The sequence below is a fragment of the Leucoraja erinacea genome, chromosome 4 (assembly GCF_028641065.1).
Source record: "Leucoraja erinacea ecotype New England chromosome 4, Leri_hhj_1, whole genome shotgun sequence".
NCBI classification, from domain to species: Eukaryota; Metazoa; Chordata; class Chondrichthyes; order Rajiformes; family Rajidae; genus Leucoraja; species Leucoraja erinaceus.
Window position 1 is genome coordinate 80,127,694 of NC_073380.1, and position 19,197 is coordinate 80,146,890.

Here is a 19,197-nt window from a genome sequence, read left to right on the forward strand (position 1 = left end):
CCCAGAGGGTATTTTCCCTCTCCGTTAAAGAAACGAGAGTGACAAGCTGAACTGGTGAGACTAATTACAAAGGGTATCATGGGAAACATGAACCCATGGCATTCGTATCAAATATTCGTCACTAAACCCAAAAAGATGGTGGATGTCGCATCATCATTGACTTAACTTCACTAAATATGTTTGTTAAATATATACATTTCAAAATGAAAACGGTTGTTACTGCCAAACAACTAATTTCCAAAGGATACTTCATGACAAGCATTGATCTTATAGATGTTTACTATTTAGTACCATTCACAAGGATCATCGCAGATACCTGAAATTTACCTGGATGGGGCAGCTATGGCAATTTAAAGCGTTACCCAATGGGTCACATCAGCCCAAGATTATTCACCAAGATACTAAAACCAGCTCTGGCAATATTCACAAGAGAAAAACATATTGTCATGGCATATCTTGATGATATGCGTACAGTTTTGGTCTCCAAATCTGAGGAAGGACATTATTGCCATAGAGGGAGTGCAGAGAAGGTTCACCAGACTGATTCCTGGGATGTCAGGACTGTCTTATGAAGAAAGACTGGATAGACTTGGTTTATACTCTCTAGAATTTAGGAGATTGAGAGGGGATCTTATAGAAACTTACAAAATTCTTAAGGGGTTGGACAGGCTAGATGCAGGAAGATTGTTCCCGATGTTGGGGAAGTCCAGGACAAGGGGTCACAGCTTCAGGATAAGGGGAAATCCTTTAAAACCGAGATGAGAAGAACTTTTTTCACAGAGAGAGTGGTGAATCTCTGGAACTCTCTGCCACAGAAGGTAGTTGAGGCCAGTTCATTGGCTATATTTAAGAGGGAGTTAGATGTGGCCCTTGTGGCTAAGGGGATCAGAGGGTATGGAGAGAAGGCAGGTACGGGATACTGAGTTGGATGATCAGCCATGATCATATTGAATGGCAGTGCAGGCTCGAAAGGCCGAATGGCCTACTCCTGTACCTAATTTCTATGTTTATCTTAAAAAATAAAAAATAAATAAATAAATAAAAAAATAGGCGAGAATGACTGTGGAATTGACTATGTTAGCTGTATCAGCTACCAAACAGTTATTCGAAACCCTGGGATTGTCTTACATCCAGATAAATCTAAGTTGAAGCCATCCACAATCATGGACTACTTGAGCTTCACAATTAATTCAGTCTACGTGACTGTAACATTGCCAAGAGACAAAACAGTTGAATTGGCACAATCATGCAACAATTTAATGGTCCACGTACTCCCAACTATTCGACAAGTAACAGAGTAATTGGGAAAATGGTAGCAGCATTTCCGGCTACACAATTCGGACCTTTGCACTGTCAAAACTTACAAAGAGCAAAGGTACAGGCACCAATACGACATACATGCCATTATGATCGTGTCATGAAGTTACACACTGAAACAATATCATAACTACAGTGGTGGGCAAAAAACGTTTGGCATAATTTCAACCTATTATCATCACTAACAAGTAGTAGATGGACTAACCCAGAGTCATCGTTACCACTTACACTGGGCATTAATTATCTATAGATGTTGGGTGACTTCTATGGTTTAAAAGCATATGCACAAATATGCATCACTTGCATGTCCAGTTACAAATAGATAATACTACGGTGGTGGCCTACATTAACCATATGTGCGGCATAAAATCGGTATCATGCGACAAGTTGGTCAACACAATTTGGCGATGGTGTGTCGAAAGACATATTTGGCTATCAGTAACTTACCTGAGTCCGGGGTTCGGCCGCGGGCTAGCGGCTGCGACTGCAGAACTGGTGGGCGGCAGCTTCAACCACCCCGGGCCGCGGTGTTTGAGCCGCGGGACAGTTTTTAACATCGCCCGGGGGGCTATCGCCCCAGCGCAGAGGGAGAAGAGGAGGGAAGAGACTGCAGACCTAAGACTTTTGCCTCCATCACAGTGAGGAGATGCTGGGTGGACTCACTGTGGTGGATGTTAATATGTGTTTATTGTTTTTTATTGTATTGTATTATATGTATGACTGCTGCAATTTCGTTCAGACTTCGGTCTGAATGACAATAAAAGGCTATCTTATCAATAAAAGGCTATCTATCTATCTACCTGCCAGGTAAGCTAAATACAGTGGCAGACACCAGGTCACGTAAATTTAATGACAACATCGAATGGATGTTAAACCCCAAAAAATTTGCAAAAGTTATCAAGCAATATGGCATGCCAGATATCGATTTATTTGCATCAAGGCTAAATCACCAGGTACCTGTGTATGTCGCTTGGGAACCAGACCCTGAGGCAGCAGTGGTAGATGCGTTCGTGCTGGATTGGGGAAATTCTTCTTCTATACATTTCCTCCCTTCTGCCTCATCAGTTGGGGACTACGCACAATACAAATGGACTCTGCTTCAGGTATTTTGATAGTACCCGACTGACATACGCAGCCATGGTTCCCAAAACTCCATGACATGGTTGTTGAAACTCCGATGGTATTTCCCGGTGACCTAGAGTTATTAACACCCAGTGTCGGGCACAAGCCACCCGTGCCATGAAAAAATCAAACTCCTGGGTTGCAGATTCTGCACAAACCACTTCTGGGACTGGGATTATCAGAACAAACCGTCGACACCATGTCAGCATCCCTCCGAACATCCACTAAAAAACAGCACTTGTCCAGCATCAAGAAATGGGGGAAGCACTGCTTGGATACAGGGACCACCTACTACTCAACCGCTACAGTTACCAACGTACTGGAATTCCTGGTGAACCTTCACCACGTTGAAGGACCCAGCTATCAAGCCATCAACACAGCTAGAAGTGCCCTGCCTGTCTATTTAAAACCAGCTCCAGGACAACAAGCCATGGGGTCCAACCCGCTGGTGGTCAAACTAATAACCATATAACAATTACAGCACGGAAGCAGGCCATCTCAACCCTTCTAGTCCGTGCCTAACACGTATTCTCCCCTAGTCCCATACACCTGCGTTCAGACCATAACCCTCCATTCCTTTCCCGTCCATATAACTATCCAATTTATTTTTAAATGATAAAAACGAACCTGCCTCCACCACCTTCACTGGAAGCTCATTCCACACAGCCACCACTCTCTGAGTAAAGAAGTTCCCCCTCATGTTACCTCTAAACTTCTGTCCCTTAATTCTCAAGTCATGTCCCCTTGTTTGAATCTTCCCTACTCTCAGTGGGAAAAGCTTATCCACGTCAACTATGTCTATCCATCTCATCATTTTAAAGACCTCTATCAAGTTCCCCCCTTAACCTTCTGCGCTCCAAAGAATAAAGCCCTAACTTGTTCAACCTTTCTCTGTAACTTAGTTGCTGAAACCCAGGCAACATTCTAGTAAATCTCCTCTGTACTCTCTCTATTTTGTTAACATCCTTCCTATAATTAGGCGACCAAAATTGTACACCATACTCCAAAATTGGCCTCACCAATGCCTTGTACAATTTTAACATTACATCCCTAATGAAGGATGTTTACAACTCTAACCCCCAGGACCAAGGTACACCCATACATGAGATGTCAGTATGGTCCTGACATACCTCAGGGGATGGCCACCAGCCAGATCCCTCAACCTGGAACAATCTATGCTCAAAACACTCATGTAGATGGCACTTGTATCTGCACAGAGGGTCCAGTCACTACACCTATTGCTACTGGACAACATGCTCACAGCTCCAGACCAGATCTCTGTCGTTATCCAGGGACTGATCAAACAGAGCAGACCAGGAACACCTAATCCAGTCGTGGAATTCCGGGCTTACCCACCAGAACCACGGTTATGTGCCATGACCCACCTACTATCCTACATAGACACAACCAAAATATTTGAGGGAGATGAAAAGCCTTGTGGGTCAGTCATAAAAACCCTTATGGTCGGGTGACGAGCCAAACCATTGCAAGATGGCTCAAGCAGGTGCTAAAAACTGCTGGGATAAACACTAACATGTACAAATTTTATTCCACCAGGGCAGCATCCACGTCGACGGCTAAAAGAATGGACGTGCTTATAGACCACATCCTGGCTACAGCAGGATGGTCGGGGGAAAGACCGTTCAGAAATTTTATAATAAACCGTTGGCAAAACCTGTTTTATTTGCAGGAAAGATTTTACGGACTGCAAATATTTAATTTAAGCCCAGGGGCGCAATTTAATTTCTTTGTTGTTATGGTTAAAAAATACCATTGTGTTTTTCGACAAACAGATTAATTGGTTGATTACGATAACACACTTCCTCCCTCAAAGACTTCGACAGTGCGTGAAGTAATAACTGTTACACGGTTTGAAATCACAGAGCTTTGAAGTCTTTACGGAATCACTCGCGTGACTCCGAAGTAAAATAGTAAGATTAAACGAGCACTTACCAGTTTGAAGTTTGATCTGTATTTTATGAGGAGTTACGATGAGGGATTACGTGCCCTCCGCTCCCACCCTCAATAATATGGGTCAAACTGATAAACTGATGTCTCCTTGTCTTTACTATGTTTACTTCAATTACTGTGTTTATCTGTGATTCCACACCGCTGCTTTGAAGTATGCCGCACATGCGTGCTGAGCGGGTTCTTCACGTAATCCCTCATCGTAACTCCTCATAAAATACAGATCAAACTTCAAACTGGTAAGTTCTCGTTTAATCTTACTATTTTGTACCCTTTCATCAAAAGATTGCTAAATTTTGAGAGCTACTCGGTGAATGTCAGAAGGTCTGTTTCATTGAGAACAGCATCAGTTTTCCCGTTGCTCATCTTTATTCACGAGTTGTTTTCATGTAGAGCCACAATGTAACATGGGCATCATGAATTATTATTTGCGATTCCTGTTAAAAAGAATTTTGAGGCTCGTGGCATTGTTCCATATGCAGCCTTGGTCAAATGATCAACATTTTGAATTGTTTAAGAAGGAACTGCAGATGCTGGAAAAATCGAAGGTAGATAAAAAATGCTGGAGAAACTCAGTGGGTGAGGCGGCATTCTCCATAGATGCTGCCTTACCCGCTGAGTTTCTCCAGCATTTTTATCCGCCAAACATTTTGAATTGTGTCTCTTTAGCACTGCAGCACTCGACAAACCTGTTTATGTGGCACTTGGGCAGAACAAGTTGGTATAGGTTGTTTTTGTTTAGCAATACAGCGCAAAAACACGCCCTTCAGACTACTGAGCCCGCACCGATCAGCGATCACTGCACATTAACTCCATCCTATGCTAGGGTCAATCTTTACATTTATACCAAGCCAATTAACCAAAAAATCTGTACGTCTGGAGAGTAGGAGGAAACCGAAGTTATGGGAGAAAACCCATGCAGGTGACGGGGAGAACGTATGAACTCCGTACAGACGGCACCCATTGCCACGATCGAACCCGGGTCTCTAGTGCTGTAAGGCAGCAACTATACTGCTGAGACACCATGCTGCCCTGGTGAGGAAGATTATGTTAGTTTACGCTGAATAGCATTTCCCTGATTTTTGTGATTCTTTCTGCTGTTGTCTTCTTTTTTAATATTTCAAATCTAAATGTTTTCCTATTTCTAAGAGGTGCCCCCCTTAATCCTGTCATCCATCTGTTCTGGTCGGCCACAGTTCCCTTGTATTGTCCAAACTCGACCAAAGTCGACCATCATCCTAGTTGCCAAATTTAGAAATAAATTACCTGATATTAAAGCAATTCCTTAAACATTCTAATTGAGGCACAGCTTGGTTATTTCTGATATTTTTTATACACTCTACAGATTGCACCAAGTGCATTTGTTTTTTAATATTTTATATTGCATAACTAATGTTTAAAATACAAAGTGCTGGAGGAACTCAACAGATCAGGCAGCATCTGTGAAGGGAATTGATAGGTGATGATTTGGGTCAGGACCCTCCTGACTGATGGTATTATGGGGAAAAAAGTTGGAAAAGAGAAGTGGGGGGAGATGCATAACAAAGTCTAGCAAGTGATGGGTGGATACTGGTAGGGGGGGAGGGGAGATTTGATTGTCAGATGAGAATCAGAGGGGGGGAAGTGAGAGGGTCTCACAGAATTCCCGTCAGTGAGAGGAGGAGAACGTTTTTAAAGTATCCATACTTTGAGGTGATTTCACAGTGGAACAGTAAAATTTAGATACAAGAAACTGCAGATGCTGTTTAAAATAGTCTTGACATTCGCAACCAAGTGCATTTGAATGGCAAAGTATATCAAATATCACGAGTACCTGGTGTCTATTTTCAAGTGTAGAAATATAATAAACACAACTTCAGTTCCTGCCATCTATTTGCCCAACTATTGTCAGTTGTACATTTAATGATCTAGAATTCCCATCCTCCTTTATTTCAAATTTTTAAAACTTGATTTTTTTCACAAAACATAGTTTTCTAGAACTGACATTAATAACAATAAATACAAGCAGCCTTCTCCTTGCGATTTACATTTAAAATAATATTCTTGAGTTTGTAGTTAATATTTGTTGCATATATCATTGTAGCATTACCTCTATAATCTACTTCAAAGAAACATTAAAAAAAAATGTAAGTCAAATGACCAGTTCAGCCTATACCGAAGACTAAATTTCAGAATTCATAAATTTGACTGCATTGGGGAAGACTGGGTTTTACTGTAGCTTATTCATTTTCACTTTGGAAATGGTTAAGTTACATTTTGAATTGGACTAATATTAAAACAGTCAGGAAATGTGCAAATATTTATGCCAGCATCCCCACCTTTAGTGCAGCTGCATCAAATTAAAGTACATTGGAAAGTTTTGTATAAATTATGTGCTGAAGACTTTTAAATGTATGTTTAATTAACCTTTGGTTAATATCTAGTTAAGCTCAATCTCAGATACAACATAATGTAGTCTGAAGGTCTCAACCCGAAACATCGCCTATTCCTGCGCTCCATGCCTTCTGTCTCACCCGCTGAGTTTCTCCAGCATTTTTTGACTATCTTCGTAATGTAGGGGGGTCTGTCACAATGTTTGATAGCTCCATTTTGTCTATCTTTTCCCTAATCATTAAACTGTATGCTTGTATGAATGTGTAACGATCGATAGCTACGCATTACTTTCAAAGTATCCATGTTTTAAATTTGCGTACGATTGTGCAATGAAGAAATACTACAAGGGCCAGAGGAAAATAAAATATTTGCTTCCCAAATATTGGTCTAGCAAAATGGACTGAACTTTGGTATTCATCCAAGTTTCAGGATGTAAAATAATGACTCCTTTTGTTTCATGATATATGTAACAATCGAATTCCCCAAGATACATTGCTGGTGATTACCAAGTAAAAATTGACGCTGAATGACTGAAGGGATGGAATATCTGATTTTTTTTTATTTTTTAAAGCTTTTGATAAGGATGCACGCAGGCTGTTAGTGAATGCTGATGAAATGCTTGCAGTAAATATGGATTGAGAGAAGTCTGGCAGGTCAAGAACGTTCTCCGCCACCTTAGTCATGTATGCTTTCTTGAGAGCAATTTGGGATGGGAAAATGTCTATGCCCAGTTTGTGAAATGCATATTAAGATCAGTTTAAACTATTTCATATTTACCTCAATTTATTGATATGATTATTAGTTAAGGCCCAGAAGAGATCCTAGTGATTCAAAAAACTGAAACATTGCCCCCTGCATCAGCTCTTGAGCCACATATTCATGTGACCTAACATTCTATTCCTGCTCTCACTGGCATGTGATACTGGGAGTAATCACCCTTGAGGTCCTGATTTTTCTTTTTTTTAACCTGCAGAATCACATTACTTTTTCTACTATGTAATTGGTACCTATATAAGGTGCACAACAACGTATGACTTCTCCCTCTCCCTCTTGAGAATGATCTGTAGCGCCCAGTGGCACCAGGCGCCAGGGAGCTGACATCATCCTGGAGTCCTGTTTGTGGGCACAGAATCTCCTGTCTGTGCCCCTAACTATCGAATTACTTGCCATTACAGCCCTGTCTGACTTCACCCTACCCTGCCGTGCCTCAAAGATAGAACTGGCTGCTGTTATTTTCTCTTGTACAGTAACCTCCTTCCCGTCCCCCCAGCAACCAAAAGGGTAAACTTAAGGAACTGTAGATGTTGGTTTATTTATAAAAAATGCAATGTGCTTGAACAACTCGATGGATCAGGCGCCATCTTTGGAAGGCATGGATAGGTGACGTTTCAAGTCTGGAACCTTCTAAAGATTAATTTTACTCAGGGAGCTACATAGATACATAAACATAGATACATAGACAATAGGTGCAGGAGTAGGCCATTCGGCCCTAAGCATCGTTTACGTACAGAGAATGGGTTTGATGGTTTTGCCCTGAGAAATCTTGTATAGACTATGCTGCAATGGAATCTAAAATAATATGAAATAAGTTTGGTGGATTGGCTATTCTAGGGATTTTGTGACAAGGGTTGAAGATGGCAGCGCTAGAATTTCAAGTACTTTGAGGAAATTCCAATTTATTAGTGATTTAGCAGGATATCATTTTCCTCCTTTAGATGCTTTTCCCACTAAAGACTGTTGTTTCACTCCACAGTCAATATATTCTCAAATAGCATCTGCAGTCCCTTCCTGCACATATTCTTAACCAGCGGTTCTGCAATGGCATAGATATAGTAAATAGGCTGCAGAAAGTTCAGAGTTCCTAATTTTAAGAACTTGAGTTCTGAGTCTTCTGAATTTAGGAGGAACTTGGTAGGTGCAATGAAAGATCTGCTCTAGTGGATACATCTGTGGGTGGGGGGGGGGGGGGGGGGGGGGAGAGAGATATCAGCAATAATTTTGTGACCAATTAATGTGCAATGCTTCACTTTCACTGTGGGAACCTTGAGTATCAGTGAATTATCCAAATATTAAAAGACAACAACTTGCTTTTAGGCAACAAAGAGCTTGTCCAAAGACCTTCCAATGTGTTTTGCAGCCAACAGCACGCTTTTGAAATCTGGTCACTTTAATAATGTTGAAAAAAATTGGTGTAGCCAGTTGGTATGCTGAAATCTCTTAAAAGTAATAATGTTATAGTACCCGCTAATCTTTTGACAGTAGGTTGGATGAGCAATGTGAAAACCATTTTCAAATTTGAAAGACTAATGTGAATTTGCAAAGACTTAGTTGAATTTTCTGAAGGAATAACTTGGGCAAATAATTAAACAACAGTATGGAGGATAACATTTATAAACAGGTACATTAAGTGAGTTAGCAAAACTACTATATTAGATTAGTTTAGCGTTACAGCATGGAAACTGGCTCTTTGGTCCACTGTCCACTCCGACAATCAATCGCCCGTTCACACTGGATCTATGTTCTCCCACTTTCGCATCCACGCCCCACACACTCGGCAATTTACCGAGGCCAGTTAACTTACAAACCGGCATGCCTTTTGGAAACCAGAGCACCCGGAGGAAACCCACACTGTCACAGCATGGATTTCCTCCGGGTGTTCCAGTTTTCTCCCACATCCCAAAGGTGTGCAGGATTGTGGGTTAATTGGCCTCTTGGGAAAAAGAAAAAAAAAGCTGTTCCAAGTGTGTGGGGAGTAGATGTAAAAGTGGGACAATGCAGAACTAGTGTGAATGTGTGATCAATGGGCAGCACAGTCTTGGTGTGTCGTAAGGCCTGTTTCTATGCTGGATCTCTAAATAAACCTACGTTGTGGGCCGAGTAATTTTGCTGAAATGCTAGAAACGATGAAGGTTTGTTGTGGTTCAGGACTCCGTGCAGACAAATCCATTAGGCAATGGTGAAATGCAAAAATAATGCCATAAAAACACAATAAATATTAGTTTAGTATTAGTGGGCTGGTATCAGAAAAATCAGTACATATGCAGAGCCTAATTAGAAATTAAGTGGTTTACAGGAATGATCTTGGGGCCGGCACTGCTCCGGGCCGGGCCGGTGACCCGTCAGTCCAGGGCTGTTGGTTAACCCGGCGGAACAGGCATAGTTGAGCTGAAGTTAGTGCTTCCTCTCCGCGCTGGCTGTAAGCTTGGGCCACCACTGCTCCGGGCCAGCGTGCCATCAGTCCAGGATCACCCTGGACATCTCCAGCTGTCCCCGGACTGGAATAGGACACTCTAGAGGGGACAGGGACGGTCCAGTAGCAATTCAGCAGCGCTGGAGACCCAGGCTCGATCCTGACTGCAGGAAATGCAGGTCTGTACACACGCAGCGGCTGAGCTGCCAAGAATATTTATCGCGAATGACCTATGACCTGGGCATGTGCAGTCAGAATACCAAACTTGCTTATTACTCTGCATTGTGAAGTCTTGCAGGAAATATATATTTGAGGAAGTGCTTGAAATGGCATCTAATATTTAAAATCTTTCAAATGCAATAGTAGAATATTTGTGTTCATGCCAGTAATAAATTAATTGCACCTTTTGTGCTACTACTTCAATAAGTAGTAAGAATCTCATCTGATATTAAGGCAACTTTGTAATCTATCATTTTAATCCTATGGCCATTTCCAATAAGATTTTACTTTTTGCTGCCAAGTTTGTTTTTGGTTCATGTTCTCAGAGCAATGAAAGATGATAAATGTACATGAAGTGGAAATAATTGATGAATTGAGTATTTGTCCATGCTTTGCAAATTAAGTTCACAGGCTACTAACACTGCAGGGCTCTCGCTTAACTTTTTTTCCCTGTTGCCAGCTGGGCAACCTGGGCAGCTTTTTAGGTTGCCAAATGACAGTTTTGGCGGTAATTTAAGACGGCTTGCATGACGCGTGTGATAATGTGCTCGGACGAAGTGTGTAGTTACCAATCAGAATTATGGTCTGATTCACATATTATTTCTGCTTCAAATAAAGTCACAAACTAAACATATTCACCAATCAAGACATAATATATACCACAATGACATGTAGCAAAATTACAATACAGTATCTCATCTCCTTTTACACATTGCAATGAATGCAATTTCTATTATTTCTTTCCACTTCCAAACAAAATTCTGGTTGGATTATTCAGCGTATGATCAACCTCAGTGAGACCAAGTGCAGGCTTGGCGATCGCTTTGCACAGCACCTACCACTCAGTTCGCAATAACCAACCTGATCTCCCTGTGGCTCAGCACTTCAACTTCCCCTCCCATTCCGAATCCAACCTTTCTGTCTTGGGCCTCCTCCATGGCCAGAGTGAGGCCCACTGCAAATTGGAGGAACAGCACCTCATATTTTGCTTGGCAGTTTACACCCCAGCGGTATGAATATTGACCTCCAATTTCAGGTAGTTCCTGTTTTCTCCTCTGCTTCCCAGCACTCCCTCAGCCCACTGTCTCTGTTTCTTCCCTTCATCTTCCCACCCCCTGCACCCTCACATCAGTTTGAAACTCGACCCCAAACATCGCCTATTTCCTTTGCTCCATAGATGCTGCCTCACCCGCTGAGTTTCTCCAGCATTTTTGTCTACCCATTCGCACAAATTCTGTTATCCCACTTTCCTCATCCACTCCCTACACATTGGGAGCAATTTTACAGAGACAACTTAACCTACAAAGCCAATGCATCTTTGGGATGTGGGAGGAAACCTCCATGCTTGCAGGGAGAATATGCAATTCAACACAAACAGTGCCCGAGGACAGGATCGAACACAGATCCCTGGCGTATGAGGCAGCAAGTCCACCAGCTGTGTCTCTATATTTTATTTTCCAACACACAAAAAATTATACGTTGATAACTTTGGTTACTAAAAAAAAAAAGAAACTATCCATTTTCAGTCTTAAATCTCTAAGTGATGCTATGTCCCTCTTTACAGCTACTGTATGCTTTAATTCAGTTCAAGACTATGGGGCAGTACATTGGCCATAAAGTTGCTGCCTAAAATTGCCAGAGACTCGGAATTGATCCTGAATATGGGTGCTGTCTGTTTGGAATTTGCTACTTTTCCCTTTGATCGCATGGGTTTTCTCCGGGTGCTCTTGCTTCCTTCCACATTCCAAATGTATGCAGGAACCTATTTCAGACCCAACCCAAAACGGAATCTTTTCCTTTTGTCCAGATTCTGTCTGGCCTGTTGAGTTGCTCCAGCTCTTTGTGTCTATCTTCAGTTTAAAGCAGCATCTGGAGATCTTTCCTACACACACGATACAATACGATAGAACTTTATTAATCCCAGGAGGGAGGGAGGGGGGGAGGGGGTGGTTGTGTGTGTGTGTGTGTGTGTGTGTGTGTGTGTGTGTGTGTGTGTGTGTATATACACTGTTTTGTTTTCTGGTTTATAAAATTGTTTACGGAGTACTATGTTTATATTGTTGTGCAGCTGCAAGTAAGGATTTCAATGAGGCATGAGAGAATAAAACACTCTTAACTCTTGACTTACGTCGCTAATGTGTGGGATAGAACTAGTGTACGGGTGATCGGTGGTCGGCGTGGGCCGAAGGACCTGTTTCCACGTTGTATCTTTAAATTAAACTAAAATACTAAAAACTGGGCAACCGCTAATTTCGAGTCCTGAACCGGGTCTATTTCAAGGCAATTCAAGTAAGTAGGATAAAGTTGGGCCACATAATAATAATTATAATAATAATTACAAGAAGTACCAAAAATAGTTAGCTTTTATCAAAAGATTAAGAATGTTTAGTGCAATAAATTATTGCCATTGCAGCCCAGAAATTTTCTTTGGAACTCCTCATACCCATCTAGCATTTCAAATGTTCTGCATTTCCTGCAATTCTGGCACAGTAAGTTTGATGGTTGAGAACAGGTTCCAGGAGATTCCAATCCAGTGCTAGCCTCCATAGGCCTGTCAAATATTGAGGCATTTGGCACGTAGGAAATCATGGTCATTTCTTGGTATCAATTCCAAAATAATGACTACTTGGAAGAAGAATATTATTTTTTGTAGATGCAGTCAAATCTTTCAAATGCAATGTTCTGATTGAAAATCCGATCCAGTAAAGACCTGCCACCACCAGCAATAGGTATTGCTAACCTATGTGCTGGAACCTAGAACAAAGCAAAGCAATGAGTAGCCTACGAATACTAAATTTGCATGCAGATTCTTTGGTAGCAATCTTTTGACACCAGTGTATTGACTGGAAGCTTTTATTTTGGTACTATAGTGAATTGAGTTTCATAGCTAGAAGAAAACCAAGTTCTGCAGTTAATTCCCAAAGAAATTGTGTACCATCTGCATTTGGGAAGTTTCAGTAATGATTCAGCAGTTGAATTGTACGCTGAATACCAAATTTCTGTTTGCCTTTGCCAGAATGTTTTATTACTGTCCATAGAATTAGTGTGAATGGGTGGTCAGTGTTCTTGATGGGCCAAAAGGCCTACTTCCATGCTGTATTTCAAAACAAATACTAACTGAATAATAGTCAATTAATAATAACTTAAGTTATAGCTCTTGATATCGTCTCTTGTAGCTTAGACAGTATTATTCCCTCTTTTTCAAATGACATTTGGAAGATGCTGATTGGAATTTGCTGATAGGATATTGGAGATATACCATTTAAAAATAAGTACTTGTAGGACGTTTTCTGTAAGTTAACAACATTCAGCTTTGAAAATCAAAATGAATAATCAGTTGGTCAATTTGTATGTGTAAAATTGGATTCCCTTCAAGTTGTGGTAAGGACAAAATACCATTCAAGGTTAATAAGCATTATTTCACAATTTCCCATATCCATAAATCGATAGTTCCCGCAGAGATGAAAACTGCTTTCATATTAACATGGTGTAAAATTGTGACTGAATGTGTGTATTTCAAATTTGCAGGTAGTTTTTTATGGCATTGTTAAATTCTCACTTTTAAGCAATCACGTTAAACATAATTTTCCTTTTTTCCCCTAAGGGAGCTGAAGTGTGGGGTTTTACTAAAAATTGCAATTCGAAAATCAGCCTCTGGTTTACAGGTGCTGTGGATCTTGCTGAGAAATACATAGTCAAAGTTTGAAAACTTAGCGAAATAATGTATTGTGTTAGCTACGATGTTGAATTGCACCCAGGGGTTTGAATACTGAAGAATTAACAACCTTGTACAATGTTACTGATGTATAATCTAATCCTTATGCAAACATTATATTTTGTTTGTCTCCTAGGTTTGAAATGTTTCTGCTCCCATTGTGAATCAACGAACTACACATGTGAGACGGATGGGCTCTGTATGAGCACACTCTCTCGCAAGGGAGATCGAGTGCTACATGGCAAATTGTGTCTTTCAAATGCTGAACTGATACCTCCTGATCGACCATTTCTTTGTGCAACATCCAAGAACGATGTTGTATTAAATCGTTGCTGTGACACCGATTTGTGTAACCAGTATGATCTTCCTGTGCCAACAAGAGGTAAATTTCTGGATGTTCATGGATTTCTGAGAAACTGTTGGGTGTAGTTTTTTTTGTATTGACTCTGTGTTGACTGACATGAAATGCAAGATTCCCCTGAGTTGCCTTTGATTTGTGATCTTGAATTTGCCCTGTTTTTAAGCCTTTGCAGTTATGGTGGTTGGATCTGTGTAATCTTTGCTGGTCTGGATAAATTTGCCAGCCAAGAACCTGAAATTGAAACTTAATTTTACTATAGTTCATCCCCACAAGTAAAATTAAGTTTCAATTTCAATGGGCCATTGACTATTTTAATTCCATTGCCTTCTTACACTCACTGCGTATATGAGCCATATTGATCAATTACTTGTGGTATGTGGTTACAAACCATGCTGCATAACTAGTTTCGTAATGTAGGTTCTGACAAGTGAGGCCTGCAAATTATCTTTTTTAATTCCAGTTTAGATTCTTGATTTGAGTTGCACTGAAAGACTATTTGATCTTGGGTGAGCTACCCATATTGATGTTTCAATCATTAACTTGTTTGGTATGAAGTTGGTTTACATTTGGGTTATTGACCACTACACAACCCTATCGTGAAATTGAATTAAGAGACAGGAATTTTATATATCTTGCATCGTCACAAATTATTAAATCATGCATTAAATGAAAATAAACAATACTTTAACTATGAGATTAAACTGGGAACCACTACAATTTATCTACATCAAAATAGATCAATAGCTGATGCGATCTCACTGATTTTCCACTCTGCACTTGGACAATAAGAAAACATATATTTAAGCCACTGTTCATCGACTATAACTCGTTGTTCAACACCATGATCCCCTCAAAACTTATCAAATTCGGGGTCCAGCGTCTATTCGTCCCCATGCAATTGGATCCTTGACTTCCTCGTTGACAGATCACAATAAGTACAAATAGGCATTATGACCATTAGCATACAAATTGGCATTCAAAAATAGACAAGAAGCACTTCAAGGCTGATCAGTGCTTTGTTCTACTCAATATCCACGATTGTAGTCAAACACAGCTCTTAACTAGTAATACTGTTTTATGAATTTATTGTATTATTAGTATTTTAATGCAACAACGGTGTGTTGCATCTGATGTATTTATAAAGCATTGCAATACTGCCCTTTGATTTATAGTGCATTTAATAATTGGGGCAATTGTCAGGTGTTTTGGTTTAAAGACATTGCAGTCCAAAAAATAGATGGCAGTAATCAGGAAAAAAGTGAATATTTCAATCTTGCTAAATAAAGAAGTGGCCATCTGGATTTGAACCAGTGAATTCGTTTTTTAATTTAATAACAACTTAATCAGTTGATCCACTCTAAATCATCAAGACATTCCTGATACCTTTTTTAAAGTTCTGGGAATTGCTTTGCTTCAGTGGATGGGAATTGCTCAGTTAGCATTGCTAGGTCAAATGTTTATACAAGTTCTAGATCAAAGGTGCTGGATTATACTTTGCATTTTGAGTGCTGAACTTTGAGAAGATTTGCAGTTGATTGTTTTCAGCAACATAAGGGGCATGGTGGTGAGGTCATGTGTATGTGATTTTGAAATCCAATTCATTTCGTGTTTTACCACCACGATTAAAGATAGAATATATCTAAAGTGTGCAAATATGGTATAGACCTAGCCATATAACCTTCTAATGTTGCTTATGTATCACTTCCAGTGACTCCAGTGGAGCCTCCATGGCCAAATTTGGGACCTGTGGAATTGGCAGCAGTCATCGCTGGACCAGTATGTGTGATTTGCATTTTACTGCTGGTGACCTTCTATTTCTTTCATAATCGAGCGGTCATTCATCATCGTGTTCCCCATGAAGAAGATCCATCTTTAGATCATCCTTTCATTTCTGAGGGGACCACGCTCAAAGATTTAATCTATGATATGACCACCTCAGGATCCGGTTCAGGTAAAGTTTTAATTTTTTATTTTTTTTTTTATTTTTATTAGAAGTACAGTAAATTACAATAATACACATCAGATATATCTTATTACATTTGTTGTACCACTTTGTTTTTCGAGCTTTAAAAAAGATAGAAATAAGAGAAGTACGGAAAGTGAGCAAGAATCGTGAAGGTGCAGGAAAGTGTTGGGAAAAGAAAGCCCCTTAGGGAGGAAGTTAGAGAAGGAAGTAAAGAAAGGAAACAAGACCCTAGAAAGAAAAGAAAAAAAAAAAAAAACAATCGCTCTATTGTAACACAAAACTCGCAAAAACGGATATACCAACTTTTTTTTATTTTTTTATTTAATTTAATAATAAAAAAAAGAAAAAAGAAAAGAAAAGTTTTAATTTTAGATTACAAATTTTTGTGTTGTTTGAAAAAAACACACAGAAGCCAGAGATATTGTTAATGGAAGAAAATGCCAAGGATTGACAAATAAAACACTGCATAGGTAATAGACCTTTTGGTAAGCTGCAGTGTTGACCCACCACTACTGTCTATGAATTACTAGCATTTGCACTTATTGATATGTAAATTGTGAAATGTGCTTTTGGTCTTTATTTTTCAGTCCTGCAAATTTTGATATGGTACGATTTGTATTTGTGAAGCACAAATATTTCATGAATCCTCTTACAAGAACTGATGAGGGTTCAGTGTGTTTACTTGAAAGTAATTGTTCTTCTCCAAAAAAATAATTTCAAGTGAGCAATCCAACCCGTGCTTCCACACCTCAAAACTTTTTCCCCTGAAATAGACTCCCAGATCTCCTTGAATTTTATGGTATTTCCTGAAATTTAAGCTTTCTCCAACTGTGCCACAACTGCGCAAGCGCGGATACTAGGCCCACTGCGCACGTGCGGGACAACACTTTCCCCAACTGTTCATGTGCGACTGGCGCCCCCCAACTGCGCACACGCGGATACCGGGCCCACTGTGCACGTGAGGGGAGATGGCGTCATTTTGCATCCCTACCGCGTCAACGACGCCATTTTCAATTGTACACGGCTGACGGGCCTCCCCCAACTGCGCAGGCGCGAATGGTCAAAAACACATTTTTTCCCCAATATCCCTTCGCACCTCCATGCGTGTGCGCAGTGGCCCGGGTATTCACGCATGCGCAGTTAGGGCGGCAGTCACCAAGTCATGAGCTGCACCTTCATCTAACAGTGTAAATTACAAATTCAAAGCTACCTACACAGTGTGTATTTATCTTTGTTGCAATCACACTTCTGTTTTTATGATACTTGCGTTCAATAATTGAAGCATTACTTGATTTTCCTGGGCTTTTTTGCCAGTTCTACCATGGACCTTGTGATTAATTATTAAAGCTACAGCATTGGAAATGTTCAGAGATTCTCAACCTAGAACAAATATAATGAGCATGTGTGATTATAGACTGGGAAACTAACAGGATGGGAATCCGTGTTAGTGTGCTGAGGAAAATGTGCCACTGTTGAGAGTTCTTACGTTGACTTTGCAAGTATTTACAAGCGATTAATTAAAATCAAATGCTGTGAAGTTTTATAAAAAGTGAAAGTAATTGTAACGTGGTTGTTTTTGTGAATTTATACCAAAAGTCTGGGGAGAATATGATTAATTTAGTTTTTAGTATAGAGGTAGCATGGAAATTGGCCCTTCAGCCCACCGAGTCCACACCGACCAGCATTACCCGCACATTAACATTATCCTACACGAGGGACAATTTTTACGTTTATGCCAAGGCAATTAACCTACAAACCTGTACGTCTTTGGAGTATGAGGAAATCAAAGTTCTCAGAGAAACCCACGTGGTCACGGGGAGAATGTACAAGCTCTATACAGACAGCACCCGTAGCCAGGATCGAACCCGGGTCTCTGGTGCTGTAAGGCAGCAACTCTGCCACTGCGCCACTGAGCCGCTCCAATCTTAAAGGCAATTATTCCTAATGTATAGGTTGAACTATAATGTCAATAAGCTTATGTGGTAAAAAAAAGGTCTTTTGCATAATCTGATGAATAGTTACCCAAGTCATCATAATAATTTTGCTTCATATTTCAGGGTTGCCTTTACTTGTGCAAAGGACAATTGCAAGAACAATTGTATTACAAGAAAGTATAGGTAAAGGTCGATTCGGGGAAGTCTGGCGAGGAAAATGGAGAGGTGAAGAGGTCGCAGTCAAGATCTTCTCTTCGCGTGAAGAAAGATCATGGTTTCGTGAAGCAGAAATTTACCAGACTGTGATGTTGCGCCATGAAAATATTCTTGGATTCATTGCAGCAGATAACAAAGGTTTTTATTTTTGTTCTGTGCCTTTACAGATTAGCATTTAGAAAATTTACTCTGCACCTATGCTAAGTATGTCTTCAGTCTTAGCCATTTTTGATTAAATATAGTGCAATTTTAAACATTGCTATTTGTGAAACCTGCACTCCCTATGCTATTTTAAGATGCCTAAATTCGAACAAGTGAATTCGGAACTAATTATTTCCACAACAGGAGAGTGTTTCTAACCAATTTTGGAGAGCAAATTATAATTCAGCAGTGAAAATGTCAAGGAGTTTGAAAGAGTATTTTTTTGGTCTATTGGAGAGATTGGCCTATTTTGCCCCATTAGCCGCATTTCTGCTGACCCTGAATCCTTTTTGTAATGTATCTTCCTCAACCTATAACATTACTTTACTTGTTCTGGTAATTTCTCCATATATTTGCTAGCCACAGTAAATATTTGCCTTGGCAGATAATCTTTCCTTTTATTCTCTCTATCCCTTTTGTTAACCCTGGGTAAGTTATTCATTTGTATTTTTAAAAGCGAGGATTTGATATGCAGCCTGTCAAAGGGGATCTGTTTTTACAGATATTCATGTCGACTTTTTGTCCATAAGATGCAAAAATCACTCTACTTTAGTAACCATATCCATATAGGAACTTGTTTGTAGCTAGGGGCGTCCATAAGTCAGGTGTTCATAA

At 40.1% G+C, this 19,197-nt stretch overlaps 1 protein-coding gene across 1 annotated transcript in view; it reads left to right on the forward strand.

Moving 5' to 3' along the window:
• Positions 1 to 19,197, forward strand: part of tgfbr1b (transforming growth factor, beta receptor 1 b) — a 62,998-nt gene that overhangs the window by 22,352 nt on the left and 21,449 nt on the right. The window contains exons 2-4 of the mRNA XM_055634625.1: positions 14,041 to 14,286; positions 15,974 to 16,216; positions 18,289 to 18,519. Of these exons, the coding sequence (XP_055490600.1) occupies positions 14,041 to 14,286; positions 15,974 to 16,216; positions 18,289 to 18,519 (720 nt within the window). The remainder of the gene's footprint in view (positions 1 to 14,040; positions 14,287 to 15,973; positions 16,217 to 18,288; positions 18,520 to 19,197) is intronic.